The sequence below is a fragment of the Platalea leucorodia genome (genome assembly GCF_965183815.1).
Source record: "Platalea leucorodia genome assembly, chromosome: Z".
NCBI classification, from domain to species: domain Eukaryota; kingdom Metazoa; phylum Chordata; class Aves; order Pelecaniformes; family Threskiornithidae; genus Platalea; species Platalea leucorodia.
This window is the reverse complement of record NC_138858.1, coordinates 94151401-94174022: the sequence shown is the minus strand read 5'-3', so window position 1 is coordinate 94174022 and position 22622 is coordinate 94151401. Positions and strand designations below refer to the sequence as shown.

Sequence of the window (22622 nt, the reverse complement as noted above, 5' to 3'; positions counted from 1 at the left end):
CGGGCAGATTCAGCCCATTTCGGCTCCCCCGGTTCCCTGCTGGAGGTTTTGAGGGGTGATGGCCCTGGGGGTGACAGGGATGGGGACCAAGGATGGGGGGTGGTGTCCCTGGGGGTGATGGGGACCTGGGATGGGGCTGGGACCCCGGGATGGGGTTTGGGGTTGGGGCTGTGTCCCCAGAGGTGATGGGGCTGCGGACCGGGGCTGGGGTTGATGTCCCTAGGAGTGACAGGGACCTGGGATGGGGCTGAAGTTCCCAAGGGTGTCGGGGACCTGGGAAGGGGCTGGGACCCCGGGACAGGGATGGGTCTGATGTTCCTGGGGGTGACGGGGACCTGGGATGGGAATGGGACCCCGGGATGGAGTTTGGGGTTGGGCCTGTGTCCCCAGAGGCGATGGGGCTGCGGACCGGGGCTGGGGTTGATGTCCCAAGGGGTGACAGGGACCTGGGATGGGGCTGATGTTCCCAAGGGTGTTGGGGACCTGGGAAGGGGCTGGGACCCCGGGACAGGGCTGAGGCTGTGTCCCTGGGGGTGATGGGGACCTGGGATGGGAATGGGACCCCAGGATGGGGTTTGGGGTGCTGGGGCTGAGCGATGGGGCTGGAGACTGGGGCTGATGTCCCTGGGGGTGATGGAGACCTGGGATGGGGCTGGGACCCCAGAACAGGGCTGGGGCTGTGTCTGCGGGTGTGACGGGGACCTGGGATGGGAACGGGACCCCAGGATGGGGTTTGGGACTGGGGCTGGTGTCCCCAGGGGTGATGGGGACCTGGGAAGGGGCTGGGACCCCGGGACAGGGCTGGGGCTGCGTCCCTGGGGGTGACGGGGACCTGGGATGGGAATGGGACCGCGGGATGGGGTTTGGGGCTGGGTCTGAGTGATGGGGCTGGGTCTGATGTCCCGGGGGGTGTCAGGGACCTGGGATGGGGCTGGGACCCCCAGATGGGGTTTGGGGCTGGGGCTGGTGTCCCTGGGGGTGATGGGGCTGGGAACTGGGGCTGGGGCTGATGTCCCCAAGGGCGATGGGGCTGGGGACCGGGGCTGGGGCTGATGTCCCTGGGGGTGACGGGGACCTGGGCTGGGAATGGGACCCCGGGATGGGGTTTGGGGCTGATGTCCCTGGGGGTGATGGGGACCTGGGACGGGGCTGGGACCCCGGGATGGGGTTTGGGGCTGATGTCGCTGGGGGTGATGGGGACCGAGGGGGTGCCAGGGCTGCGGACAAAGGGCCCCGGGGCTGCCCGTCCGGGCCCCGCCGCCCCGCAGGGCCGGGCTCCCCCGGGGGCGGAGCGGGCCGCAGCGGCCGGGCCTGCGGCGGGTGAGAGCGGCGGGAGCGGGCGGCGGGGCTCCGTGGGGCGGGGGCTCTGTTACCCCCCTGCCGAGGCTGCGTAGGGGGTCTGGGGCCTCTGTGGGGTGTGCTGTCCGCCCCCCAGGTCCTATGGGGCTGTGGGCTGTGTTACCCCCCTACCAAGGCTCTATAGGGGCTGTGGGGTGTCTTCCCCCCCCCCCCGGTCCTATAGGGGCTGTGGGGTGTCTTACCCCCCCCCCCCCCAAGGCTCTATAGGGGCTGTAGGGTGTTTTACACCCCCCCCCCCCCCAGACCCTATAGGGCCCGTGGGCCCCCGGGGGTGTCCCTCCACCAGCAGCCCCCCCCGCCCGAAGCTGTCCGACCAAGCCTCTCTGTCTATTTCTGGCTTCTGCTTGGTTTTTTCCCCAGGACCCCCCAGCGTCCCAGCGCCTCTTCCCCCCCGGTTTGGGGACGTCCCCCGCCCCGGCCCCACAGCGGGGGCTGCCAGCGCCGTCCCCCCACCCGCGGCAGTGGGTCCCGGCGGTGGGCGACTCCCTGGGGACAGGGACGGGCACCGAGGGGACGCTCCGATCCCCGGGCGCCGCGAGCACCCCCGGGGAATCCGGCTGCAGCCTCGTGCTGGGGGGTTCCCCGTGGGTCCCAAACCTTCTCTCCATCCTCCCTTTCCTTTACACCCCCCAGCAACTTTTAAAAACCAGATTATTTTTGTTTTCCTCCCTCCTCTCTTTTTTGGGGGGAATAACATTCCTTAAAACTACCCCACAAGAAAGGGAAGGGGTTGACGTGATTTAAAAGCCCCTGATGCCTCGCGGGGTCCCCCGCACAAGCAGCCCCTCTCCCAGCGCCGGTGGGCGATGCCGGGGTCGGGATCTGGGCGTTTCGGGCAGGCTGCACGGGCGCTGCGGGGTTTTTGGGTACAGATTGGCATCTCCTTGCCGAGGGGAGGAGGGTGTGGGAGGGAAAAGTCAATTGTAGCAGCACCGGAGCTCGATTATGAAGAATAAATTCTTTTCCCGAGGGCTTTTGGCGCGTTGGCTGCTGGGTTGTTTTTTTTTTTTATTTTATTTTTTCCCCTCTCTTTTTGTGCTATCAACCATCCATTTCCCCGCCGAGGAGCAGGTCCCGTCCCCACAAAGGCCTGACATGGGGAGAGGGGCTCGGCGCCTCCTCCCCAGCACCCTGCGGGTCCCATCCTGCGTCAGCCCCTTGCCCCATGGCTCCAGTTATGGTGGCAGGAGGGTCTCCCGCTCGCTGCCGGCCTCGGTCGCTGCAGGCGGGATGGGGACGAGGGGTCTGGGGTCTCCCCGCGTGTCCCCCGGCTCTCGCTGACCCCCCTTGCCCGTGTCTCCCCAGAGGCGTCTCCGAGAGCTCGCCCCTGCGCAGAACCGGCTGCCCGAGCCCCTCGGGGTGCCGATCCCACCGGATCCGGGTCCCGCGCTCCTCCGGTGGCAGCGGCGGAGAAACGAACGCGACTCCTTGGCCGGAGAGGTGGGCAGCGTCCCCTCGGAGGGGAAACCAGCTTGAGTCTCCCCTTTGTGGCTGCCCCTTTGATCCCAGATAAATTTGCTTTATTTCTCCCCAGTAAGCCCAGTAACGGGACTTTTCCCCGCAGTGCGAGTGTGTTTCGGGGAGCATTCACCAACATTTGGCATTTCCAGGGTTTGTGCCATCCCTCCCTCCCCGCTGTCTTTCTTTCCCTCCTCAGATGAAAACCTGGGTCTGCGATTCGGGACAGCAACTGGAAATTTTCATCCCTTTTCTGGGCAAGTACCGTCCGTTCTCGGGGCACTGCTGCCAGACCTGCACCCCGAAGAGCTGGGTAAGAGCATGGGCCTGGAAGCTCTGGGCTTTGCAGAGCTGGCTGGGAAGGGAATTTGGGATGCCAGGATGCTGGTGAAGGGGACAAGGCCCATCCGAAGGGTCCCGTGTGCCCGGCGGGAGGGCTGGGGGCTGGAGCAGGGCGGGCACTGCTGAAGCCTCCCCACCTCTCCGGGCTGTCCTCCTTCGAAGGCAGACCCGCTGCTGCCCTAGGAGCTGACCCCGCTTTCTCCTTCCAGGATGGCTTCTACCACAAGCAGCTCTCCTCCCTCGGCTTCCGCGACGCCATCCGGGTGACGGAGGAGGACACACGGTGAGGCCGGGACGAGCTCTGTGCCGGGGAGCCCTGGGCAAACCACGTTTTTTCCCAGGTTTTATACTCCCTTTTGTCTGAATCCCTGTGGAAATCCCTTCCCCGGCTGCAGGAGCATGGGGACACCTCTCCATCATCCTTGCTCCCTAATTAGTCCAAGAAGGAGTTACGTTAATTATATTTTGAGAGGCTGGAAGCTGCATCTCCGAGCGCAGAGTGTTAATACTGGCAGAGAGGAGAGGGCTCGGTCTGTTCCTCTGGCTACTGTCACGCTCAGGCTGAGAGGAGAAGTCGGCCACAGAGTCGAGGATTTGGGGTTGTTTCTTTTTTTAAACAAAGCTTGGTATCTTGATGCTGTTGGGAAGAGCTTGGCGGGGGGGCTGGGGGCATTCTCCTTCTCTCTGGCTTCGGCACAAGGACAAGCTCACGCACGCAGCGCTTGGAGCGAGCCCGGCTCCCGGCCCCCGGGGAAAGGCGAAACGGCCTCTTCCCCAACCCCTCCTGCTCTTCCTCCTCCCCATGGGCCCTAACTCCAGACCTCCAGCTGGTGTCAACCAGCCTTTTCCTCCGGCCGAGGAGCTGACGTGGAGCCCCGGACCCCTTTCCTTGCCAAATGCCTGCTATATTTTCTGTTCCGGAGGTGCTGGACTCCTTCGGTTCCTCTCCCCTTTCTGAGCGGTCCCTGGTGGCTTAGCAATTTTGTGCTGTATTTTTCCAAATCGGGTCATTATACTCCATTCAGCTTGAAATATCCCAGCTCCAGCTTTCAAACTATTTGAATAATTCATCTCCACTCGCAGCGACTCGGGAGTTGCGGGATGGCTAAAAAGAGCCCGGTGATGGGTGGCTGAGAGCACGAGCGGGAAGACGAAGGTCTGAAGCTCCCGTGTCTCTCTCCGGCCACCTGCAGCCCTTTCGCTGGGTTGCTGCACGCTCTGTGATATCTAAAACCTCACTTGTGTCCCTTTCAGGTGCTGCCTAGCTCTGATTTGGGGGCAGATTTGGGAAAGTACCCGATTTGGGACCTCTGCAGCATCCTCTGCATGTTTTTAGCAATTTCAGGTTTCCTCCTCACATGAGGAGCGATGCTGTGAGGACCGGGGTGGCCGGGAGCATCACTCTGCTGGTGCCTCCATTTTCCCAGCTGTAAAACAGGGAGGAAAAACCTCAAATTCTTGCCAACAGCTGGTTTGAGGGAGGCCGAGCACCCTGGGAAAGCCCCTAACCACCGGGACTGTCTCCCTCCCTGCCCAGGTACCGGGGCTGGCTCGTCCGAAGGGTCTGTGGTTTCCTCGCTGTCTGGGACTGGAAGATTCCTGCTGACACCCCTGGAGACCTCCCGGCAAGGATCTGCCGCAGCAAGAGGTAGGTGGGAGCAGCCCGAGGGACTCCCTGGGTCACCTTCACCCCTGGCAGGACCCAGCTCCTGCAGCCTCATCCCCCAATCCTGCGGGATCCCGTTTGGTCGCCGGAGCGAGGGATGCACTTGTCAGCTCCTGGCGGAAAGAAACGCGCCAGCTCCTGCTCGCTGCTGCACCCTTCCCACAAGCTCCCCCCGAGGAAGGGGCTTTGCAGCCGCTCCCCCCGGGCTCAGCACCCCCAGAGAGGGTTTGGTGCCCCAGTTCAGTGGGGAACCGGCTCTCCAGGCTCTGCCGAGGCTCTCCCAGTCTTGCCTGGTCCAGAGCACGCGGTGTCTGGGGTGACGTGGCCTTGTCAGGCAACTGTCACCTAACTCGTTGTCATCGCTAATTACGCAGCATGAGGCCGCAGCCGGTACATTGTAATTACTGTAACGCAGAATGCTTTTCAAGCCCTCGCTCTGCCTCCTGCTTCCCACCTCCTCTCCGTCCCCTCTCCGCAGGGTACGGGATGTTGCTACCGGCCAGACCCGTGGCTCGAGAGGGGACGGCGAGTCCCACCGGCGGTGGAAGGAGAAAGCACTCCAGATCCTGGCCGAAATCCAGGCCCCGCTCTCCCTTCTCATGCTGAGGTCTGCGCTCTCTCTCCGGGGAGGGTTGTGGGTGCGGATCCCCCTTCATGGGCATCTCCCATCTCCACCTGGAGGGATCCCGGTTCCTGGATGGGGCATTCCCAGTCCCTCTCCTCCACTCCAGGTCTCTTATGCTCTGAACTTGTGCGTTAAGCCCCTTCAGATGGGCTTTCAGCGGTGGCTCGGTGCCTCGCTCCCACGAGCCAGCCTTTGGGGGAGACACGGGGATCCTTTGGGGGACGCGTGTGCAGGTTGCCCAGGGCTACACCGGCAGGACAGGCAGCCCCTGGGGTCCCGCGCAGCTCCCTGGGGATATTTCCCCCAATTTCTTCCAGGGAGCTGGAATCTGACACCGGAGTGGAGGAAAAAAAAAACCACTGGGAGGATGGAAATCAAAGCAAAGCAAAAGGGAACTTTTCCTTTCTCTCTCTCCTCTCTTTTTTTTCCTCCTGTCATTGAGAAATTGGCAATTAAAGGTTGCATTGTAGCCTAATTGCTTGTCTGATTGAGCTGTAATAAAAGAACCCTCTGAGCAGTCTGAAGTATTTAAAGGGAAGAAATTACCCAGGGGATAAAAGCCTTCGGATCCTTCCCGTAAACAGCGTGCGGGAGGACGGGGAGATGGAGGGGTAATTGACTTCAGCTTTTGTTGCCGGGGGGGAGAAGGGGGTGGTCTTGTCACATCCAGCCTTTAATGTTTTAACTTAATTTATAATAAAGCTGTTTATTTGCTTTACGGGAGCTGAGAAGTGACATTTCGAGTTGAGCTGTCTCATGCAACCCCCTTTGCTGCCTGGATGGGGAAACTGAGGCAGGGAGGGGTGGCCTGGGTAAGGTCTCCGGGGGGGGCTTGGGGGCAGCCACGGCCCCCGCGGGGCTGCTCACTTGCTTGTTTTCCTGCAGGCTGTGCAGCTGGGCCCTGCTCAGGCTCCTGAACCGCCTCTTCCTCAGCGTGCAGCTCCACCGAGGGCAGCTGGAGATGGTGCTGCGGGCCACCAGGACGGTAGGGAGCCCAGCGAGCCACGCTCGACCCCGCGCCTCACTGTTGGCACAGCGGGCGCTGAGCCCTGGCCGCCTTCCTCGCAGCCCGGCGTGCCGCTGGTTTTCCTCTCAACGCACAAATCCCAGCTGGATGGGCTGCTCCTGTCCTTCCTCCTCTTCTCCCAGGGGCTGGGGGTGCCCAGGGTGACGGTGGGCGGCCAGCCCTGCAGCCCTCGCCTCCGGTAAGGCACGGCAGATGCCCGCTGGAGCCCGGCACGTGGCCAGCTCCCTGTATATGCAAGAGGGAATTGCGCTTGCAAAGCCCCTGAGCCGGCGTGGGGAGCTGGGGGGGACGTGGCCCTGTGCAAGGTGGGTGCCAGTGGTGTCTTCTTTCCCCTGCAGAGCCTTGCTCGGCCGCCTGGGAGGGATTTTCCTGCCTTCAAGGATGGAGCAGACACCGAGTGACTGGGACGAAGGGCTCCGGGGGGCTGTCCTGGCCGCGGTAGGTCCAGCCTGGGGTGCTGGGAGGGATGAAACATCCCCCCGAGCTCCGAAAGCGCTCGGCGAAGGCGTCCAGGGGTGTCTCAACCCCAGGCTGGCCAAGCCTTTTGGCTGTGCATCCCCAGGGTGCCGCCGGTACCCCCAGCCTCACCCCGTCTCCCCCACCAGTACGTCGAGGAGGTGCTGAGGAGCCGACAGCCTCTGCTCATCTTCCTGGAAGAGCCCCCCGTCGCCCTGCGCCTCTCCGCCCCTGCCCGCGAGTGGCTGGCCCTGGTCTACCGAGCCGTGCGGGACGGCGCCGTCCCCGACGTCCTCCTGGTGCCCGTGGGCATCGCCTACGACGTGGTCCCCGGCGGTTTGCACCGGGAAGGAGCGGTGAGAGGTCTTGCCGGTGTGGGTGCAGCACCCAAATGGCTCGGTGTGTCCCTGGGGAGCGGCGCTTGCCCGCCATCACCCCATTAACGCTTTGGTCCCCTCTCTTCCTAGCACGGTGCTCAGCCCCTCGGCCTCGGTGCGTGCCTCTGGGCAGCGTGCTGGGCTGCGTGCCGAAACCGCGGCTGCGCCCGGGTGGACTTCGCCGAGCCCTTCTCCTTACAGGTACGGCAGCCGGGTTTCCAGCCGGGGCCCCTGGCTGGATCCGTCTCGGCCCTGGAGGGTTTATTGCCGTGATGTTGGCGGCTTGGACTGAGGGCTTTGGGGTGGCTGGAGGGGATCCGGTGTTCTCCAGGGGATCTGGTGAGCCCACCTTTAGGGGAAGCTGGGGGGTTGCTGGGGCAATGGGGCAGTGCTCGTGGGCCCTGGGGACCCAAGGGACCGAGTCAGCTCGTTGGCGCAGAGGGCTGCGAGCACCCACAGGCTCGTTTGTCCTCCTTCCCAGGAGTTCGCGGCCACAAACCTCGTCAGGCAGAGCTGCAAGGGGAAGCCGCTGGAGGAGCTGCTGCTGCCCACCATCCTTGGCACGTGGTAAGCGGGAGCCGAGCCTCGGGGCAGCGTCTCGCCTCCGATGTCTGCTCCCGGCCCCGCTTCCTCACCCCTCTCACCCCATTTTCTCCAGGCCCAGCCAGCTGGATGGCAAGAAAGCAGAGATCTGGGGTCCTGGCCCCGCAACAGCCGCCGGCTTGGAGGCAGAAGAGGAAATGTTGGTGACCGAGCTTGGCCTGCACTCCCTGAGCGGTGAGGGGTCTGCCGGGGCAGGCAGGAGTCTGTCCTCCCGCCGTCTGCCTGTCCGCGCAGGGCTGCAGCTCAGCCGCGCTCACCTGGTCCTGCCAGGGTCGCCCCTCGCGCTCTCACCGGCGCGGAGGCGGCTGTGCCGTTACCGGTTATTTTGGGGCGCTGCGGTGATGCAGGCGGCGGGGTGATGGCTGCCTGGCAGCGCCTGTTCCCCGGCTGGAAAGGGAGAGTGTAGGCAACCGGGGGCTGGCAGGGGGGTAAAGCGGCCCGGCACCCGCTGGGTGACGTCCCTCGGGATGTCACCCCCGCTGCCTTCTCTCCCCTTCGGGCTCGGGGCGGGGGGCTAATCCCCTGATGGCTAACGAGCGCCTCTGGCTCCCTGGCAGATGGTGTTGCCTGCTCCGCCGTCATGGCTGTGGGGATCACGTCCGCGCTGCTGCTGCACAAGCACCGGGAGGTGAGACAAGGATGTGTCCAGGTTCCTCCGCCTCCTTTGGAGGAAGACTTCCAGAGCCACCCCCGCCATGCAGGGGGCCAGCTCATCCTCCTCTTCCTCCAGGGCGTCTTCCTCTCCCGGCTGATGCTGGACTTCGCCTGGCTGCTGGAGGAGATCCTGCTGCGCCAGCGCGACGTGGGCTTCTCGGGGCAGCTCCGTGCCCTGGTGCGGCACAGCCTCGTCCTGCTCGGAGCCCGCCTCGCCCTCTACCACCTCTCCCCCCTCGGTGACGTCCTGGTGGTCCCCGAGGCCTCGGCGGAGGCCCTGAGGGAGCTGGGCCAGCACAGCGCTGCCATCCTGCCTGTCTTTGCCAGCGAGGCGGTGGGAGGTGAGGAGCGAGGCGCGGGGGATCGGTGACGGCGGGGGGGAATCGGTGACACCGTTTTCCTGGCAGCCTGCGCCATCCGCGCCTTGCTGCTGGAGATGCTGCCCTTCCTGGGGGCGACCATCGGACCCTCCGGCATCGTGCTCAGCCAGGACGAGCTGCACCGCAAGACCCTGGAGCTGCTCCGGCTGCTGCCCCCAAACCTGCTGGGGTTCCAGGTGAGGGGCTGGCGGCGCGGGGTGGCACTGCCATCGCGTGGAAGTGGCCTGTCACCGCTGCCCGTGGGGACATCCAGCTCCCTGCCAGCCCCTTTCCTCCTCTTCCTCAGCCCTGCCAGCCCCTGGACTGCCGGAGCCAGGACATTGTGGACAAGCTCCTTCTCTGCGGGCTGCTGGAGGCCGAAGAGGTGGGCGCCCCGCCGGGACCCCCTCCCCGCGCCGCAGATGAGCAGCTCAGCCCTTGCTGCGCCCTCCGGCCCCAGCTGGGAAGGGGATGAGGAACCGGGGTCCCTGCGGGGTGGCATCAAAGGTCCCCGCTCCTGGCTTGTCCCCACAGCCGGAAAGCGAGCGCTGGGTCTGCGACTTGGCCCCACGGCCCTTCTGCAAGCGACGGCCCTGGACAGGGACGGACTTCACCGACAGCGACAGTGACAGCGAGGACGAGGTCCCCAAGCGCTGCTTCAAGGTACACGGGGTGTCCCCCGGCTGCCCCCGTGGCAGGGTGAGGATGGTCTCCCCAAACTCTGGCTTCCCCCGTCCAGCTCAGGGAGCCCCAGGGCTCGCCCGGCTTCCTCCTCTTCCTCTGCCGGCTCCTGAGCCCCGTGCTGAGGACCTACGCCAGAGCCGTGGCTTTCCTGGACCGACCCAGCTGGCCCCAGCCTGGTAAGACCCCCTGGGCCTGGGCAACCGCTTCTCCGACCCCACCAGCCCCACTTGGCTTGGCTCTGGGGGAAACTGAGGCACAGCCGAAGCTCCCTGTCAGCCCTGGCTCTGCACCGGGACCAGAGCGGGGCTGTGCCCCCCTGGGAGCTGGGGTTTGACCCCCTCCTGTCTCCCCAACCCCAGAGGCCGCCTGCGTGGAGTCGCTGCTGCAGTTCCTGGCCGAGGAGGACGGTTTCGGTGAGTTGGGGTGGGGGGCGGACGGGGCCTCCCTCCCGCTTTGGGGTCAGCACCCCCAAAAGCCGGGCCGGGGGTGCCCGGAGGGTGGGATGCGGGTGCTCCCTTGGGGATTTCTCTCCCTCCAGAGCCCCCCAACAGGAGCCTGGCCCTGAGCTCCCTGCAGACCTTCAAGGAGATGGGGGTAAGTACCCCCGAGGCTCTGCTGGCCCCCCCAACCTTGAACTACCCCGCCGCGACGCTCCTCTCCCTCCCCAGGTGCTGGAGGAGGCGCGGACCCCCGCCGGCCCCCTGCTCCACCTCGCCCAGCCTTTCCGCTCCCGCGCCAGCCGGGAGAAGCTGGAAGCCTTCATCCAGCAGTTCACCCAGCCGTAGGCGCCGGCGCGGCCGCCGTGGTGCCGATAAACCTGGGAGCAGGTACCCGACCGGCCTCGTGCGTTTATTGAAGGGGAAGGCAGGCGAATCGGGGTGAGATTTGGCATCTCCCTCTTCACACCACCTTGTTGCAGATGGCGCCCAGCTCCTCGATCTCGCACCGCACCTCGTCTCCTCTCTGCGAGGGGCAGGGGGACGCTGGCAGCCCCCGTCGCCTTGTCCCCCGCGGGGTCCTGTATGTCCCCGCTCTGCCCCCCCCAACCCTATTTGCAGCCCCCCCTTTCCCTCACCTTAAGAAACACGGGGGGCTTCCGAAAGACCCCCACGCCAGGAGGGGTTCCTGTCAGGAGGATGTCCCCGGGGACCAGCGTGACAAACCTGGGGTGGGGGGGACACAGGCGGTGACAGCCGTCACCCCCTGAGCCCCTGGGGAGCGGTGGGGTGCCGTCGGCGCCTACCGGGAGACCCAGGCGATGAGTTTGGGCAGCCTGAAGATGAGCTGGCTGGTGCTGCTGTCCTGCATCAGCCGCCCGTTCACGCTGCAGCGGATGCTGAGGTTGTGGACGTCTGCGGGGACAGAGGGGACGCGTCACCCTGGGAGGGGACATGGGGACAGCGCCGCGGGGCCCCCGCTGCCGGGAACCCCCCACCACAGGAAAATGTGGATGCTTTTGGGCAAATTTGGCGCCCGCTGCCTCCTACGTTAGCCAGGAGAGTCCCTGTCCTGTCCCCGTCCTGTCCCCACCTGCCACCGCGTCCTTGGTGACAAGAGCCGGCCCCAGGGGACAGAAGGTGTCGAAGGTTTTCCCCAGCAGCCACTGCCTCCCGTTCCTCTTCATCTGCCAGTCCCGGGCGCTGACGTCGTTGGCCACCGTGAAGCCCACGACGTGGTCCAGCGCCGCCGACTCCTTGGGGTGGAGGGGGGGTGACAACGGGGTCTCACTTAACCCGGGGGACCCCCGAGAGGAGGAGGGGCAGGGCGGGGGTACCTCGATGTGCTTCCCCTTCTTCCCGATGACGGCGGCCAGCTCCACCTCCCAGTCCACCTCCTGCGGGAGAAGACGGGGGCTCGGAGGGGCCGCACCCCACGGCGCAGGGGGCACGGCGCGGGGGTACTCACGCTGCTCTCCTCGGGGTGTATGATGTCATCGAAGGGCCCGATGATGGCGCTGGGGAACTTGCTGAAGATGATGGGCTCCTTGGGGACCTTCACGTCCTGCTCCAGGCAGTGGTCGCGGTAGTTGAGCCCCACGCAGATCACCTTCTCCGGGTCCCCGATGGGCGCCAGCAGCCGCGCCGTCCCCCGCGGCAGCCGGTGCCGCCCCGACTCCAGCGCCCTGCGGGGCCGGGGGGGCTCAGCGCCGGGGCCGCGTCCCGCGCCGCGGCCGCCGGCGTAGGGGCACCCACCTTCGGGCGAGGGCCAGGCCGCCCTGGCCGCTCTCCAGGAAGGCGCGCATGGAGCGGGGCAGCGCCGGCTCCGCCGCGCTCAGGTCCACCAGGCTCCCCCCGGCCGCCTCCTCCAGCCCCAGCCGGGGCTCGGCCCCCCCGGGCCCCCGGAACCGCACCAGCCGCATGGCCCCCGCCAGCCGCATCCGCCTGCGGGCACCGGCCACCGGATCCTTGGGATCCTGCCCTCAGTGGATCCCGGCACTGGCCATGGCCCCCACCCCGGGGTGCGTGGGGCTGGGGACTTTGACCCCCGGCACGGGGAGCGATCCTGGGGGGCTGGCACCCTGCCGTGGGGAAGGGGTGGATCCGGCACCCGAGGGATCCTGCAGGGAAGGGAGATCCCAGCACCAGGGTCCCCGGTGGATCCCTCCCCAGGGGGAAGATCCCAGCACAGAGCAGATCCCCAGTATGGCAGCGAAACCCTCCCACGGCAGGGAATGGATCCCAGCATGGGACAGATCCAGGGGAGAGATGGGATCTCCCAGCACACCAGAGGAGGGGGAGCGGATCACCTGATCCCACACAGCCCAGATCCTGGGGGATCCCTGCCACCCTGCGCAGCCCCGCTCCCAGGGATCCCCCCGATCCCAGCAACCCCAGCCCTGGGGGATCCCTCCCCCTGATCCCACACAGTCCTGATCCCAAGGATCCCCCCCAGTCCCAGGGGATCCCCCCCGATCCCGCTCAGCCCAGCGCCAGGGACTCCCTTGGTCCCGAGGATCCCCCCCCCATCCCAGGGATCCCCCTGATCCCAGGGGATTCCCCCCCCCCCCCCGATCCCAGGGATTCCCCGATCCCGGGGCGGGGGGGGCACGGGGGATCCCGGTGCCACCTACGTCACGCGCTGCGTCACCCCTCTCTCGGCACGCGCCGACCCCGCGCCACCCGCGTGAAGGTCCCCGCCGCGCCGAGTCCCCGCCCCTCCCGCCCGACCAATGCGAGGGCGGCGAAGGCGGGGCCGCGCCGGCCTCGCCGCCAATGAGAGCCGGCGGCGCTCGGCCACGCCTCCCCCTCGCCGGAGGGGCGGGGCAGCGGCGTTGCTAGGATACGGGGAGCGGCCGCCATGACGGCGCCCCGCCGCCATGACAGCGCCGCCATGACGGCGCCGAGGCCGGGGCCGGCGGAGCGCCGCGGCGGGAGCGAGCCGGTCCGAGGCAGGTGTTTCTCACCTTTATTTCATGGAAACACGCAGTGAGTGAACGAGCAACAGGCGGCTGCGGAGGAGGGGGCCGGGCCGGGGCGGGGGGCCGGGGCGGGGGCCTGGCTGAGGCGCGGCCTGGCCTCCCCGGCCCGTTTGAGAGGAGAAAAACAGCAGAAATAACCCAAATCACCCTCCCGGCCGCGTCCCGCCTCTGCCGCCACCACCCCGGGGCCCGGGGTCGCCCTCTCCGGCCCTGCCGGGGCTGTGCGCGGCCCTGGCTTCCCCCTCGGCTCCCCGGGCGGCACGGTTCATCCCTACATCATCGCCATTTCTTTTATTTAGAAAATAAACGCTCTCTCCTCATACCGCCGGAGGGCGGGGAGCGGCCTTTCCCCTGGCTGCGGGTCCCCCTAAGCGGTGCATGGCGGGGAGAGGCGGTTCCTCCGCTTTCCCTCGGCCTTCGGCTGCTGCCGTTTCCCGGCTGCGATACAGAAACCCCCTCCCCGGAGGGTCCCGTCCCGGGGCCCCCTGCACCACCCGCGGCTGAGGGATCCTTGCTTCTGGGGGGCTCTGCCCCCCAAAATTTGTCCGGCCTGCGGGGTGGGCATGGCCCGGCGCCGTGCCGGGAAGGGCTCAGGCGGACGAACCGGCAAAGTCGTCTGTATTTCTTCTCGTCTCTTGTAACCGGAGTGCCGGGAGCCAGGTGGATTATTTTCTTCTTTCCTTTAAACCTCTCGTTTTGCCTGGAATCGTAGGAAAAAAAGTTCCCCTCGGGTGCTGGCGGAAGGCGCTGGCGGGGCCGAGTTCCGGGTGCTAGATGACGTTCTCAAAGATCTGCATGGAGCTCATGATGTCCTCGTCCTGGACAGGGCGGGAGGGAGAGGTCAGAGCCCCCCGTGTGCCCCGTCGGCCCCGGGCTGACCAGAGCTGTCGCCCCCCAACTCTCCCGCTCCCCCCAGCGCGTCGTTTTGGCATGGGATGGGGTTATGTCTTGGACCGGGAGGCCTGGCAGTGAGGAGGAGGATGGCGGTGAGGCCGAAGCCCCCCCGGCGCTGCTCACCTTCTGGCACGTCTCCAGGAACTCCTCGAAGGTCACCACGCCGTCGCCGTTCCTGTCCATCTTCTGCAAGGGAAGAGCAGGGGCTCAGCGGGGACGTCCCTGTCCCCGGCGGTGGTGACGGCCCCGGCCCGTGCCACCCGGGGGGTGTTGGTGGCCACCGGGAGGGGACAACGCGGGACGGCCTCACCTGGAAGAAGAGCTCCACGTGCTCGGCGGGCGCGCTGTCCCGCAGGGTGGGGTGGGTGCAGCGCCCCATCATGTCGTAGATGGACTTCATGATCTCCAGCATTTCCTAGGAGGGGACAGAGCGGGGACAGGGTGACAGGAACCCTCCGAATGAGGGCACTTTTGTCCCCCAGCACCCGTGTCTGCCCTCTCCGTCCCTCTCTGGGCACCCCCGCGATGCTCCCACCCTGCCCGGCCCCGCCAGTCCTCGTCCCCGCTCCCCGTCTCACCTCCTTGGTGATGTAGCCGTCTTTATTAATATCATAGAGGTTGAACGCCCACTTCAGCTTCTGCTGCACCGTGCCCCGCAGCAAGACCGAGAGGCCAATGACAAAATCCTGCCGGAGGAACCGCGGCCGTGAGCAGGGACGTCCCACGGGCACCGCCGGCACGCCCGGACCCCGGGGACGGACCCACGTCCCGCCTGGCTCGGCCGTTCGCCCCCCTCCAACGGTGCTGCGGCGCTGCCATCGATCGTGGGATGCCCCGGGGGACTTTTTCCTATTGATCCCGTTTCTATTCTCGCTTGTAGCTATTTTTAATCACCACGGTAAAACCGGCGCCGGCCCCCCCGCCAGCCGCCCCTGCCGCAGTGCCTGGAACTCTCCCGCCGTCGAGAAGTCCGAAGATTTTGGCCGTCGCCGCTGCGCTGAGCTTTTATCCCCGACCGCACGCGGGCGAGGAGGGAGATCTGATGAATCACGCCGCTGGGCACGCTTACAGCCGGCCGCGGCTCGAGGAGCGCGGCGCTGGCACGGCTTTTCCCAGCGAGAAGCCGGGCGCGGAAGCGGTGCCGGGACGCTCACCTGGAAGCAGAGAGCCCCGTTGCGGTCGGTGTCGAAGGCGTCGAACAAGAAGTGCGCGTAGGTGCTGGCGTCTGCGAGGGGAGGAAGGCGAGAGCCGGTGAAGCCCCCAGCCCGGCACGCACCCGCATTGGGATTTGGCGTTTCCTCCGGACGCGGCCCCCTCCCGGCACCCGATGCCGGCCTGGGGGTCCCCGCGACTCACCGCCTTGGGGGAAGAACTGCGAGTAGATGAGCTTGAAGGTCTCCTCGTCCACGAGGCCGCTGGGACACTCCTGGGGAGGAGAGCGGGCGCCCGGTGAACCCCAGCTCCACCAAAGTCCGCCCGCCAGCGCCGGGGGTGGGGGCCGGGCGAGGGTCCCCCCCACTCACGTTCTTGAAGCCGCGGTAGAGGGATTGCAGCTCCTTCTTGGTGAACTTGGTGCGCGCCAGCAGCTGCTCCAGCCCCTCGGGTTGGTGCCGTACGGCCGACAGCTCCAGCTCGGCATCGCCGCCGTCTGCCGGGAGACGCCGGCAAAGACCCCCGCGGCTCCAGCAGCCTCTCCACGCTTCGTCCTGGCCTCTTTCCCGCCCGGATCCCACCCTGCTTAACACCGAACCCCCCTGACCCAGCGGCAGATCCCAAATTCCCCTCGTGGCTTGAGGAAAACCAGGGCGCTCCGGGTTTCACATCCCGAGGGAGAAGCCAGCCGACCCGGAGGGTTTCCCCGGAGCCGCCGAACCCCTGCCCGCCTCCGGCAGCACATTCCCGGGGCGCGGAGCGTTCCAGAGCCGCCTCTCACCCTGACCCCGCTAATGCTCCTTCCCGCCCGCGCCCGGCCTGGCGGAAGGTAATTAATAAATGATGGCTCATTAATAATTCCAGCTTGGGAAGCCCCCGTGGACCCGTTCAGCGCCGAGACGGGGATATCGGGAACCTCGGAAAAACCGGGCCAGGGTTGGGGAGAGGCTCCGCCGTGCCGCATGGGTAGGGACGCCCCGGAAAACCCTGGGGTGCTGCCGTGGGGGGGTCTCCCAGCGAGCCAGGTTTGCTGAGGTATGAAGGGGTGGGATTGGGATTGGGGGGCCCCAGCCTCCCGTTTCGGGGGCATTTTGGGGGTCGGTGGGGACTGGGGGCCCTGGTGCCCCATCTCAGGGGGTATTGGCAGTCGATGGGGGATTGGGGGTCCTCAGTGTCGCATTTCAGGGGGTTTTGGGGTCGATGCAGGACTTGGGGGTCCCCAGTGTCCCATCTCAGGTGGATTTTGGGGGTTGGTGGGGGATTGGGGGGCCCTGGTGCCCCATCTCAGGGGGTTTTGGGGGTCGGGGGGGGTTGGGGGCCCTGGTGCCCCATCTCAGGGGGTTTTGGGGGTCGGTGGGGGATTGGGGGGCCCTGGTGCCCCATCTCAGGGGGTTTTGGCGGTCGATGGGGGATTGGGGGTCCCCAGCATCACATCTCAGGCGGATTTTGGGGTCGATGCAGGACTTGGGGGTCCCCAGCGCCCGGTCTCAGGGGGTTTTGGGGGTCGGTGTGGGCTGGGGGGCCCCAGCGCCCACCTCAGGAGGGATTTGGGGGTCGCTGTGGGCTCAGAGGCCCCCGCCATCCCACCTCGGGGAGGTCTGGGGGTCGCTGAGGGCTGGGGTCCCCCCGTCACCCCGTCTCGGGGGTCTCGGGGGCGCAGAGGCCCCCGCATCACCCTGAGGAGGGGCCTGGGGGTCGATGCGGGCCGGGGGGTCCCCGGCACCCCCTCGGCGGGGCGTTTTGGGGGGGCTGGCGCCGGCCCAACCCCTCGGGGAAGGTCAGAGCAAGGCTGGGCCATGACGCGGCAAGTGCGGGGCGCGGGGCGGGGGGCTGCCGGCTCCCCCGCGCCCCGAAACCCCGGGTTTCGCCCCCAAACCCTCCGCCGGCAGGGGAGACACCCCAAAAAAAGCAGCTTTTACCCCACGGGGAGCATTTACGGGCCCAACAGGTCCTGCGAGCCGGCGGGGGGAAGGACGGGGACACCCCGAGATGCGGCGGGGGGCTGAAACAAAATTACATTAATTACTGAGGATTAATTAAAGCGGGGGGGAGCTGCGGGGTTACCTTCCACGGAGATGGGCTCCAGGATGCCGAACTGCTTGAGGACGGCGATGAAGAGGAGGATGACCACGGCCACGGCGCACAGCTCCATGCCCTGGATGCCCATGGCCGGCGGGGGGGGAAGGCGGCGGGGTTCCCCCCCCAGACCCAAGCGGGGCGCCCCGGGGCGAGGCCGCCGGCGGCCGGTGCCGTCCCGGTGAGCGCCAGGGCGCTGCCGCGGGGCCGCCTGCGCCGCCGGCCTGCCCTCCCCCCTTGGCACGCGCCCAGGCCCCCCCGCCGCGCCCGCCCCACCGCTTTGGGGTTGGCTTGGCCGCGGTTTTTTTCCCATATTTGCTTCTTTTTTTTATTTTTTTATTTTTTTTTTTTTTAATTTTTTAATACCACCCCCGCCCTTCCCCGCCGGCCGCCCCCGCGGCACCCATGGGTGCCCCCTTCACCCCAGCCTGCGAGAACGGGGGGGCCCAACCCAGCGTGGCCCTAAAATGGGGTAAAAAAAGGCGGGTTTTGCCCCCCCGCCGGGAGGAGGCGGGCGGCAGCCCCCCCCCCCCCGCCCCTGGGGGGGTCAGTCGGGGCAAGTGGCGGCGGGGCCGCTACCGAGCGGCGCAGGGACCGGTGGGGATGAGTAAGCAGCCGGCCCCGCCGGGAAGGGCTCCCCGGGGAGCCGCGGGGGGGGCGTCCCCGTCACCCCCCGCCCCCCGCGGCCTCCTCCCCTCCAGGGTGGCGCGACCCCGGCGTCCCGGGGGCGTCCCGGTCCCCCCGGCCCCGGGGACGCCCTCCCTGTCCCCCCGGGGGCCTCCCGTCCCCGTGGCCCCGGGGACATCGCCCCCGGCCCCCCGGGGCTCCCGGCCCCGCCATTGCCCCCCGGGGCCGCACGCAGGGGCGGGGCTTCTGCCCCCGGGGCGGGGCTTCTGCCCCACAAGGGGCGGGACTTCTGCCCCTGTGGGCGGGGCTTCCACCCCCGGGGCGGGGCTTCTGCCGCTCCAGGGGCGGGGCCTGTTGCCAAGGGCGGGGCCGTGGTTGCCGGGGGCGAGGCGCGCCCGCCGACCGAGGGGCGTGGCTCTGTCGCGCGCCTCGCCGCCACTTCCGCTTCCGCCCCCGCCCCCGGAAGCGCCGTTTGCCGCCGCCGCCGCTGCCATGGCCTCAAGGTTACTGCGGGTGAGCGCGGCCCTGCGGCTCCTGCCCGCCGCCTCCGCGCCCGCCCGCCGCCTCGCCGTGCCCGGTGAGTGGGGGGGGTCCGGGGAGGGGGGGGCAGCGGGGCGAGGCCGCGGCCCGCCGCTCTGACCGCCGTGCCCCGCAGGCGGCCTGGCCAGCGATGAGGAGCAGGCGACGGGGCTGGAGCGGAAGGTGCTGGAGGCCATGAACAAGGGGCTGGTGAGTGCGGGGGGCCGGGGGGGGGGGCTCGGGGCCGGGGGGGGCCGGGGCCCGGGCGCCCGCCGCTCACCCCGGCCCCCCAGGACCCCTACAGCATGTTCCGGCCCAAGCGCTACGCGGGCACCAAGGAGGACCCCAACCTCGTCCCCTCCATCAACACCAAGCGCATCGTGGGCTGCGTCTGTGAGTGTGCGCCCCCCCGTCCCTCCGCCCCCCCGTCCGTCCCCCCGTCCCACCCTCCTCTTCCTCCCCCCAGGCGAAGAGGACAACAGCTGCGTCGTCTGGTTCTGGCTGCACCAGGGGGAGGCCCAGCGCTGCCCCTCCTGCGGCGCCCACTACAAGCTGATCCCCCACGAGCTGCCCCACTGAGGGACCCCGCGCCCCCGGGGCCCGGGCCGAGCTGAGCCCCCCGCTCTGCGTGCGAGCCCCCCCGCTCTGTGTCACCCCCATAAAGAGTTTGTGTGTGGAGACCCCGACTCTGTCTGCGCCGGGGGGGGTTGGGGGGGTGTGACTTTGTCGCTGTCGTCGTCAGCAGGGAGGGGACACGGGGGGCGGGAAGGGGGCGTCCCCCCCCCCCGGGTGGTCAAGACCTTGGAGCAGCGTTTGGGGTGGGAGGACCCCACCCTCGCCGTCCCTGTGCCCTGGGGGGGGCTGGGGTGCGGGTTTGGGGCCCCCCTTCCCACCCGGGGGTCCCGGAGGGGGTCACAGCCCCCCTCACACACGAGGTGTCCCCCCCCGACGGAGCTCTGCGCCCGCGGGGGGGGCTGTCCGTCTGTCCATCCGCCTGTCCGCGCTGGGGGGGGCCGCAACCGGCCGCTGTCCCCCCGGGCGGCCTCCCCGCGTGCCCGGGGGGGCCCGCCGGGTGTCAGGGCCCCCGGGGGGCGGGCGGCCCCCCCCGCCCCGCCACCCCCCCCCGCGGGGAGGCCCAGCAGCCCCCGGCTCTGGGGCCCCGGCCCCCACGCGGACGCCGCTCCTCACGGCGCGTCCCGGCGGCCGGCACCGGAGTCGCCCCCCCCCGCCCCCGCCCCCTTCTCCCGGCGGCGCCTCCCGGGGTGGGCGGGGCCGGGGCTCCCCGTGCTGCCCGGTGTCGCCCCGGCGCCCCTCGGGGAGGGGCCCTGCGCTGCCGGGGGGGCCGGCAGACCCCCGCTGCGGCCCCCTCCCGCCGCCGACGTTCCCGATGACGCCAGGCTGGCCGGCCGTGACATCATCCACCGTTGCCCCTCCCTCCGCGCCCCGGGCCGGAGGTGGGCGGGGCTCTGGGCCTCACCGCCCCACCCCCCGCGCGCGCGGGCCAATGGGAGCCGCCGGCGGCCGTGACTGACAGCCGGGCGCGGCGGGGGGCGGGGCTCCGTCGGCGGCAGAGGGCGCGCGGGGACGCGGCGGGCGGGGCCTGCCCGCCCCACGTGACTCGGCGGGGGGAGGGGGGCGGCGGAGTGCGGCGGTGACGTCACCGCCTGTCGCAGAGGGGCGGGGCGGGGCGCGGGGCCGCGCGCCGGAAGCGGGGCGGCGCGCGCGGAAGGGCCGGCGCGGGGCGGGCGGGCGGACGGACAAGATGGCGGACGGGGACAGCGGCAGCGAGCGCGGCGGCAGCGGCGGCGGCGGCGGGGGGTTCGCGGCCGGCCGCGGCGGAGGCGGCGGGGCCGGGTCCGGGTCCGGCGGGGGGTCCGGCGGCGGCGGGGCGGGCCCGGAGCAGGAGACGCAGGAGCTGGCCTCGAAGCGGCTGGACATCCAGAACAAGCGCTTCTACCTGGACGTGAAGCAGAACGCCAAGGGCCGGTTCCTGAAGATCGCCGAGGTGGGCGCGGGGGGCTCCAAGAGCCGCCTCACCCTCTCCATGGCGGTGGCCGCCGAGTTCCGCGACTACCTGGGCGACTTCATCGAGCACTACGCCCAGCTGGGCCCCTCCAGCCCCGAGCAGCTGGCCCAGGCCGCCGGCGCCCCGGGGGAGGACGGCGCCGGGCCCGGGCCCCGCCGCGCCCTCAAGAGCGAGTTCCTGGTGCGGGAGAACCGCAAGTACTACCTGGACCTGAAGGAGAACCAGCGGGGACGGTTCCTCCGCATCCGCCAGACCGTCAACCGCGGGCCCGGCGGGGCGGGGGGCTTTCCCGGCGGCCCCCCCGGGCTGCAGAGCGGGCAGACCATCGCCCTGCCCGCCCAGGGCCTGATCGAGTTCCGCGACGCCCTGGCCAAGCTGATCGACGACTACGGGGGCGAGGAGGACGAGCTGGGCGGCCCCGGGGGCGGCGGGCCGGGCGGCGGGGGGCTCTACGGGGAGCTGCCGGAGGGCACCTCCATCACCGTGGACTCCAAGCGCTTCTTCTTCGACGTGGGCTGCAACAAGTACGGCGTCTTCCTGCGGGTGAGCGAGGTGAAGCCGTCCTACCGCAACGCCATCACCGTCCCCTACAAGGCCTGGGCCAAGTTCGGCGGCGCCTTCTGTCGCTACGCCGAGGAGATGCGCGACATCCAGGACCGCCAGCGGGACAAGCTCTACGACCGGCGCGCCGGGCCCCCGGGTCCCGGCAGCGGCAGCGGCGCCGGCGACGATTCCGACGGCGACGACGTGGACGACGACTGAGCCTCCCCCGCCCTCAGCCCCGCCGCCGGCCCCCCCCCCCATCCCCAACCCCCCCGAAGCCCCGATCCCCCCCGGGCCCCCCCGATCCCGCCGCCGGAGAGAGAGGAACCGGCCCGACCGCGACGCCGCCCGCGTCCCTCCCTCCTCCGCGCTGGCGCGCGCTCCGCCGCCGGGCCGAGCCGCCGCCGGCCCCCGCCGAGGACTCCCAGCTTCCCGGGGGCTCGGATCCCCGCTCCGCTCCCGGATCCCGGCCCGCGCCGACGCGGCGGCCCCCCCCCCCACCATCGAAACCAGCATCCCGGCGGATCGAGAGCCTCGCCGGGGGGAGCGAGCGACGGAGGCGGCGAGCGGGAGCGTTCGGAAGCGAGAGCCGGGGCGGGGGGGCCGCATCTGGACCAACGTCCGTTCTCTCCTCTCCCCCCTCCCTTCTCCTTTCGTTTTCCCCCTCCTTTTCCAATTTTTTTTTTTTTTTTTTTTTTTTTTTGGGGTGCAAACTGCTCAACTCCAGCCCCCGAACTGGATCCCGCACGCGAGCTAGCGCGACGCCGGCAGGTTCCCGACCGTGACGGCAGACTTTCTGGGCTTTGGTGGCTCGTCCCCGGTCCCCTGCCCGCCGGCGGCGGGGGCGCGGGGGAGGCCGGCTCCCGCAGGCACCAAGCACAAGGAAAACGCGACGGGGCGCACGATCTTCCCCTCCTCTCCAAATAAGGCGGCCTCCAGCGAGCGCCGGCTCCGTACCGGCGAGGCCCGGCCAGGTTTCCTTCCCGCTCGCCGTTCTGCCGGCACAGCCGGCACCGGAGGCGGCGCCGCCGGGATCCGCGGCTGCCAAAATCCGCCCCTTCTCCTCTTTTCTTCTTTTTTTTTTTTTTCTTTCCCCTTAGCGGAGCCAGCCCGCGCCTTCCCGCGGTGCCTCGCGCCGGCGGCTCGCTCGCACCAGCGGGACTCCGCGCCCCGGCAGCCGGGGCCTTCGGTGTTGTGGTTTTGGGGGTTTTGGGGTTTTTTGGTTGTTGGTTTTTTTTTTTCTCTTTTTTCCCCCCCCCCACCTGGCCGCCCGGGCCCGCCGCGCCGGAGCCAGCGGGGCCCCTCCAGCCATCACCTCTCCTATTAAATAGATTTTTTCCACTCTCAAATGTTTTATTTTTTTTTTTTTTGTTTTTAAGCTCAATCGGCTCAATCCTGGCCTTTCCCGAAAGGAATTTTTTAGCCACGTTCTCCCGGGAACTCTGAACTGAGGGGGGTTCATCGCTCTTCATTCCAAAGTTGCAGGTCTTCTTGTCCGACGGCTTCTCCCGTTTTAGGACCTTTTTTTGGTTTTGTTCTTTTTTTTTTTTTTTTTAAATTAATTTTTTTCCGCTGTTTTTCGGGAGCCCGCGCCCGCCCGCCCTCCGATCTCAGCTGCCTCCTTAATTTATTGTCGCGGATCCCGGCGTCTCTCTCTCTCCGTATTTCTCGGGAAGCGAGGAACGGCCGGCAGCGCCTCGGCTTCGCCCGGCGGGGGGGGACGCGCCACCGCCTGGCCCCAAAACCCGGCAGAGCCC

At 68.4% G+C, this 22622-nt stretch overlaps 5 protein-coding genes across 6 annotated transcripts; 3 read left to right on the top strand and 2 right to left on the bottom strand.

Moving 5' to 3' along the window:
- Window positions 1-3016: 3016 nt before the first annotated feature.
- On the top strand, window positions 3017-10395 carry LOC309602876 (glycerol-3-phosphate acyltransferase 2, mitochondrial-like; the record flags this gene model as incomplete). Its single annotated transcript, XM_082336979.1, is given in 20 exon segments — window positions 3017-3130; window positions 3369-3442; window positions 4697-4807; window positions 5304-5432; window positions 6336-6483; window positions 6486-6655; window positions 6816-6915; window positions 7083-7289; window positions 7401-7511; window positions 7792-7877; window positions 7969-8087; window positions 8471-8541; window positions 8644-8908; window positions 8975-9123; window positions 9234-9311; window positions 9461-9589; window positions 9666-9786; window positions 9970-10023; window positions 10149-10204; window positions 10279-10395. Coding segments are annotated over 20 exon segments (2409 nt in total).
- A 47-nt stretch (window positions 10396-10442) lies between these two features.
- On the bottom strand, window positions 10443-12704 carry LOC309602893 (oxaloacetate tautomerase FAHD2B, mitochondrial-like). 2 transcript variants are annotated; one of them, XM_082337015.1, is made up of 8 exons: window positions 12681-12704; window positions 11803-12167; window positions 11516-11732; window positions 11385-11444; window positions 11141-11303; window positions 10854-10962; window positions 10686-10773; window positions 10443-10573 (listed from the first exon to the last, which is right to left on the bottom strand). In XM_082337015.1, the coding sequence occupies exons 2-8, from the start codon at window positions 11985-11987 to the stop codon at window positions 10511-10513; spliced, it is 885 nt and encodes a 294-aa protein (XP_082193141.1). In that variant the 5' UTR covers window positions 11988-12167; window positions 12681-12704; the 3' UTR covers window positions 10443-10510. The 2 variants fall into 2 exon arrangements, with proteins under 2 accessions (XP_082193141.1, XP_082193140.1); XM_082337014.1 differs by having other exon boundaries at window positions 11141-11444.
- A 367-nt stretch (window positions 12705-13071) lies between these two features.
- Window positions 13072-17241, bottom strand: LOC309602603 (uncharacterized protein; the record flags this gene model as incomplete). The annotated part of the gene is made up of 6 exons (XM_082336263.1): window positions 13072-14337; window positions 14501-14608; window positions 15077-15147; window positions 15279-15348; window positions 15446-15741; window positions 17139-17241. 6 exons carry the CDS (start codon window positions 17239-17241, stop codon window positions 13870-13872), a joined length of 1116 nt encoding a protein of 371 aa, XP_082192389.1. The 3' UTR covers window positions 13072-13869.
- Window positions 17242-18232: 991 nt separating this feature from the next.
- On the top strand, window positions 18233-18974 carry LOC309602901 (cytochrome c oxidase subunit 5B, mitochondrial-like). Its single transcript, XM_082337035.1, has 4 exons — window positions 18233-18354; window positions 18433-18506; window positions 18590-18689; window positions 18763-18974. Exons 1-4 carry the CDS (start codon window positions 18270-18272, stop codon window positions 18873-18875), a joined length of 372 nt encoding a protein of 123 aa, XP_082193161.1. The 5' UTR covers window positions 18233-18269; the 3' UTR covers window positions 18876-18974.
- A 1084-nt stretch (window positions 18975-20058) lies between these two features.
- On the top strand, window positions 20059-21735 carry LOC309602892 (transcriptional regulator protein Pur-beta-like; the record flags this gene model as incomplete). The annotated part of the gene is made up of 1 exon (XM_082337013.1): window positions 20059-21735. The coding sequence occupies one exon, from the start codon at window positions 20059-20061 to the stop codon at window positions 21082-21084; it is 1026 nt and encodes a 341-aa protein (XP_082193139.1). The 3' UTR covers window positions 21085-21735.
- Window positions 21736-22622: the final 887 nt, after the last annotated feature.

Bases quoted from the DNA above. Each gene is read 5' to 3' on its own strand.
- LOC309602893 (XM_082337014.1), bottom strand. From the start codon at position 11,987: ATGCGGCTGGCGGGGGCCATGCGGCTGGTGCGGTTCCGGGGGCCCGGG. The intron at 11,445-11,515 runs GTGAGTACCCCC...CTTCTCCCGCAG, and splicing joins TACACCCCGAGGAGAGCAGC to GAGGTGGACTGGGAGGTGGA. The intron at 10,574-10,685 runs GTGAGGGAAAGG...TGCCCCTCGCAG, and splicing joins AGCCCCCCGTGTTTCTTAAG to AGAGGAGACGAGGTGCGGTG.
- LOC309602901 (XM_082337035.1), top strand. From the start codon at position 18,270: ATGGCCTCAAGGTTACTGCGGGTGAGCGCGGCCCTGCGGCTCCTGCCC. The intron at 18,355-18,432 runs GTGAGTGGGGGG...CGTGCCCCGCAG, and splicing joins CCGCCGCCTCGCCGTGCCCG to GCGGCCTGGCCAGCGATGAG. The intron at 18,690-18,762 runs GTGAGTGTGCGC...TCCTCCCCCCAG, and splicing joins GCGCATCGTGGGCTGCGTCT to GCGAAGAGGACAACAGCTGC.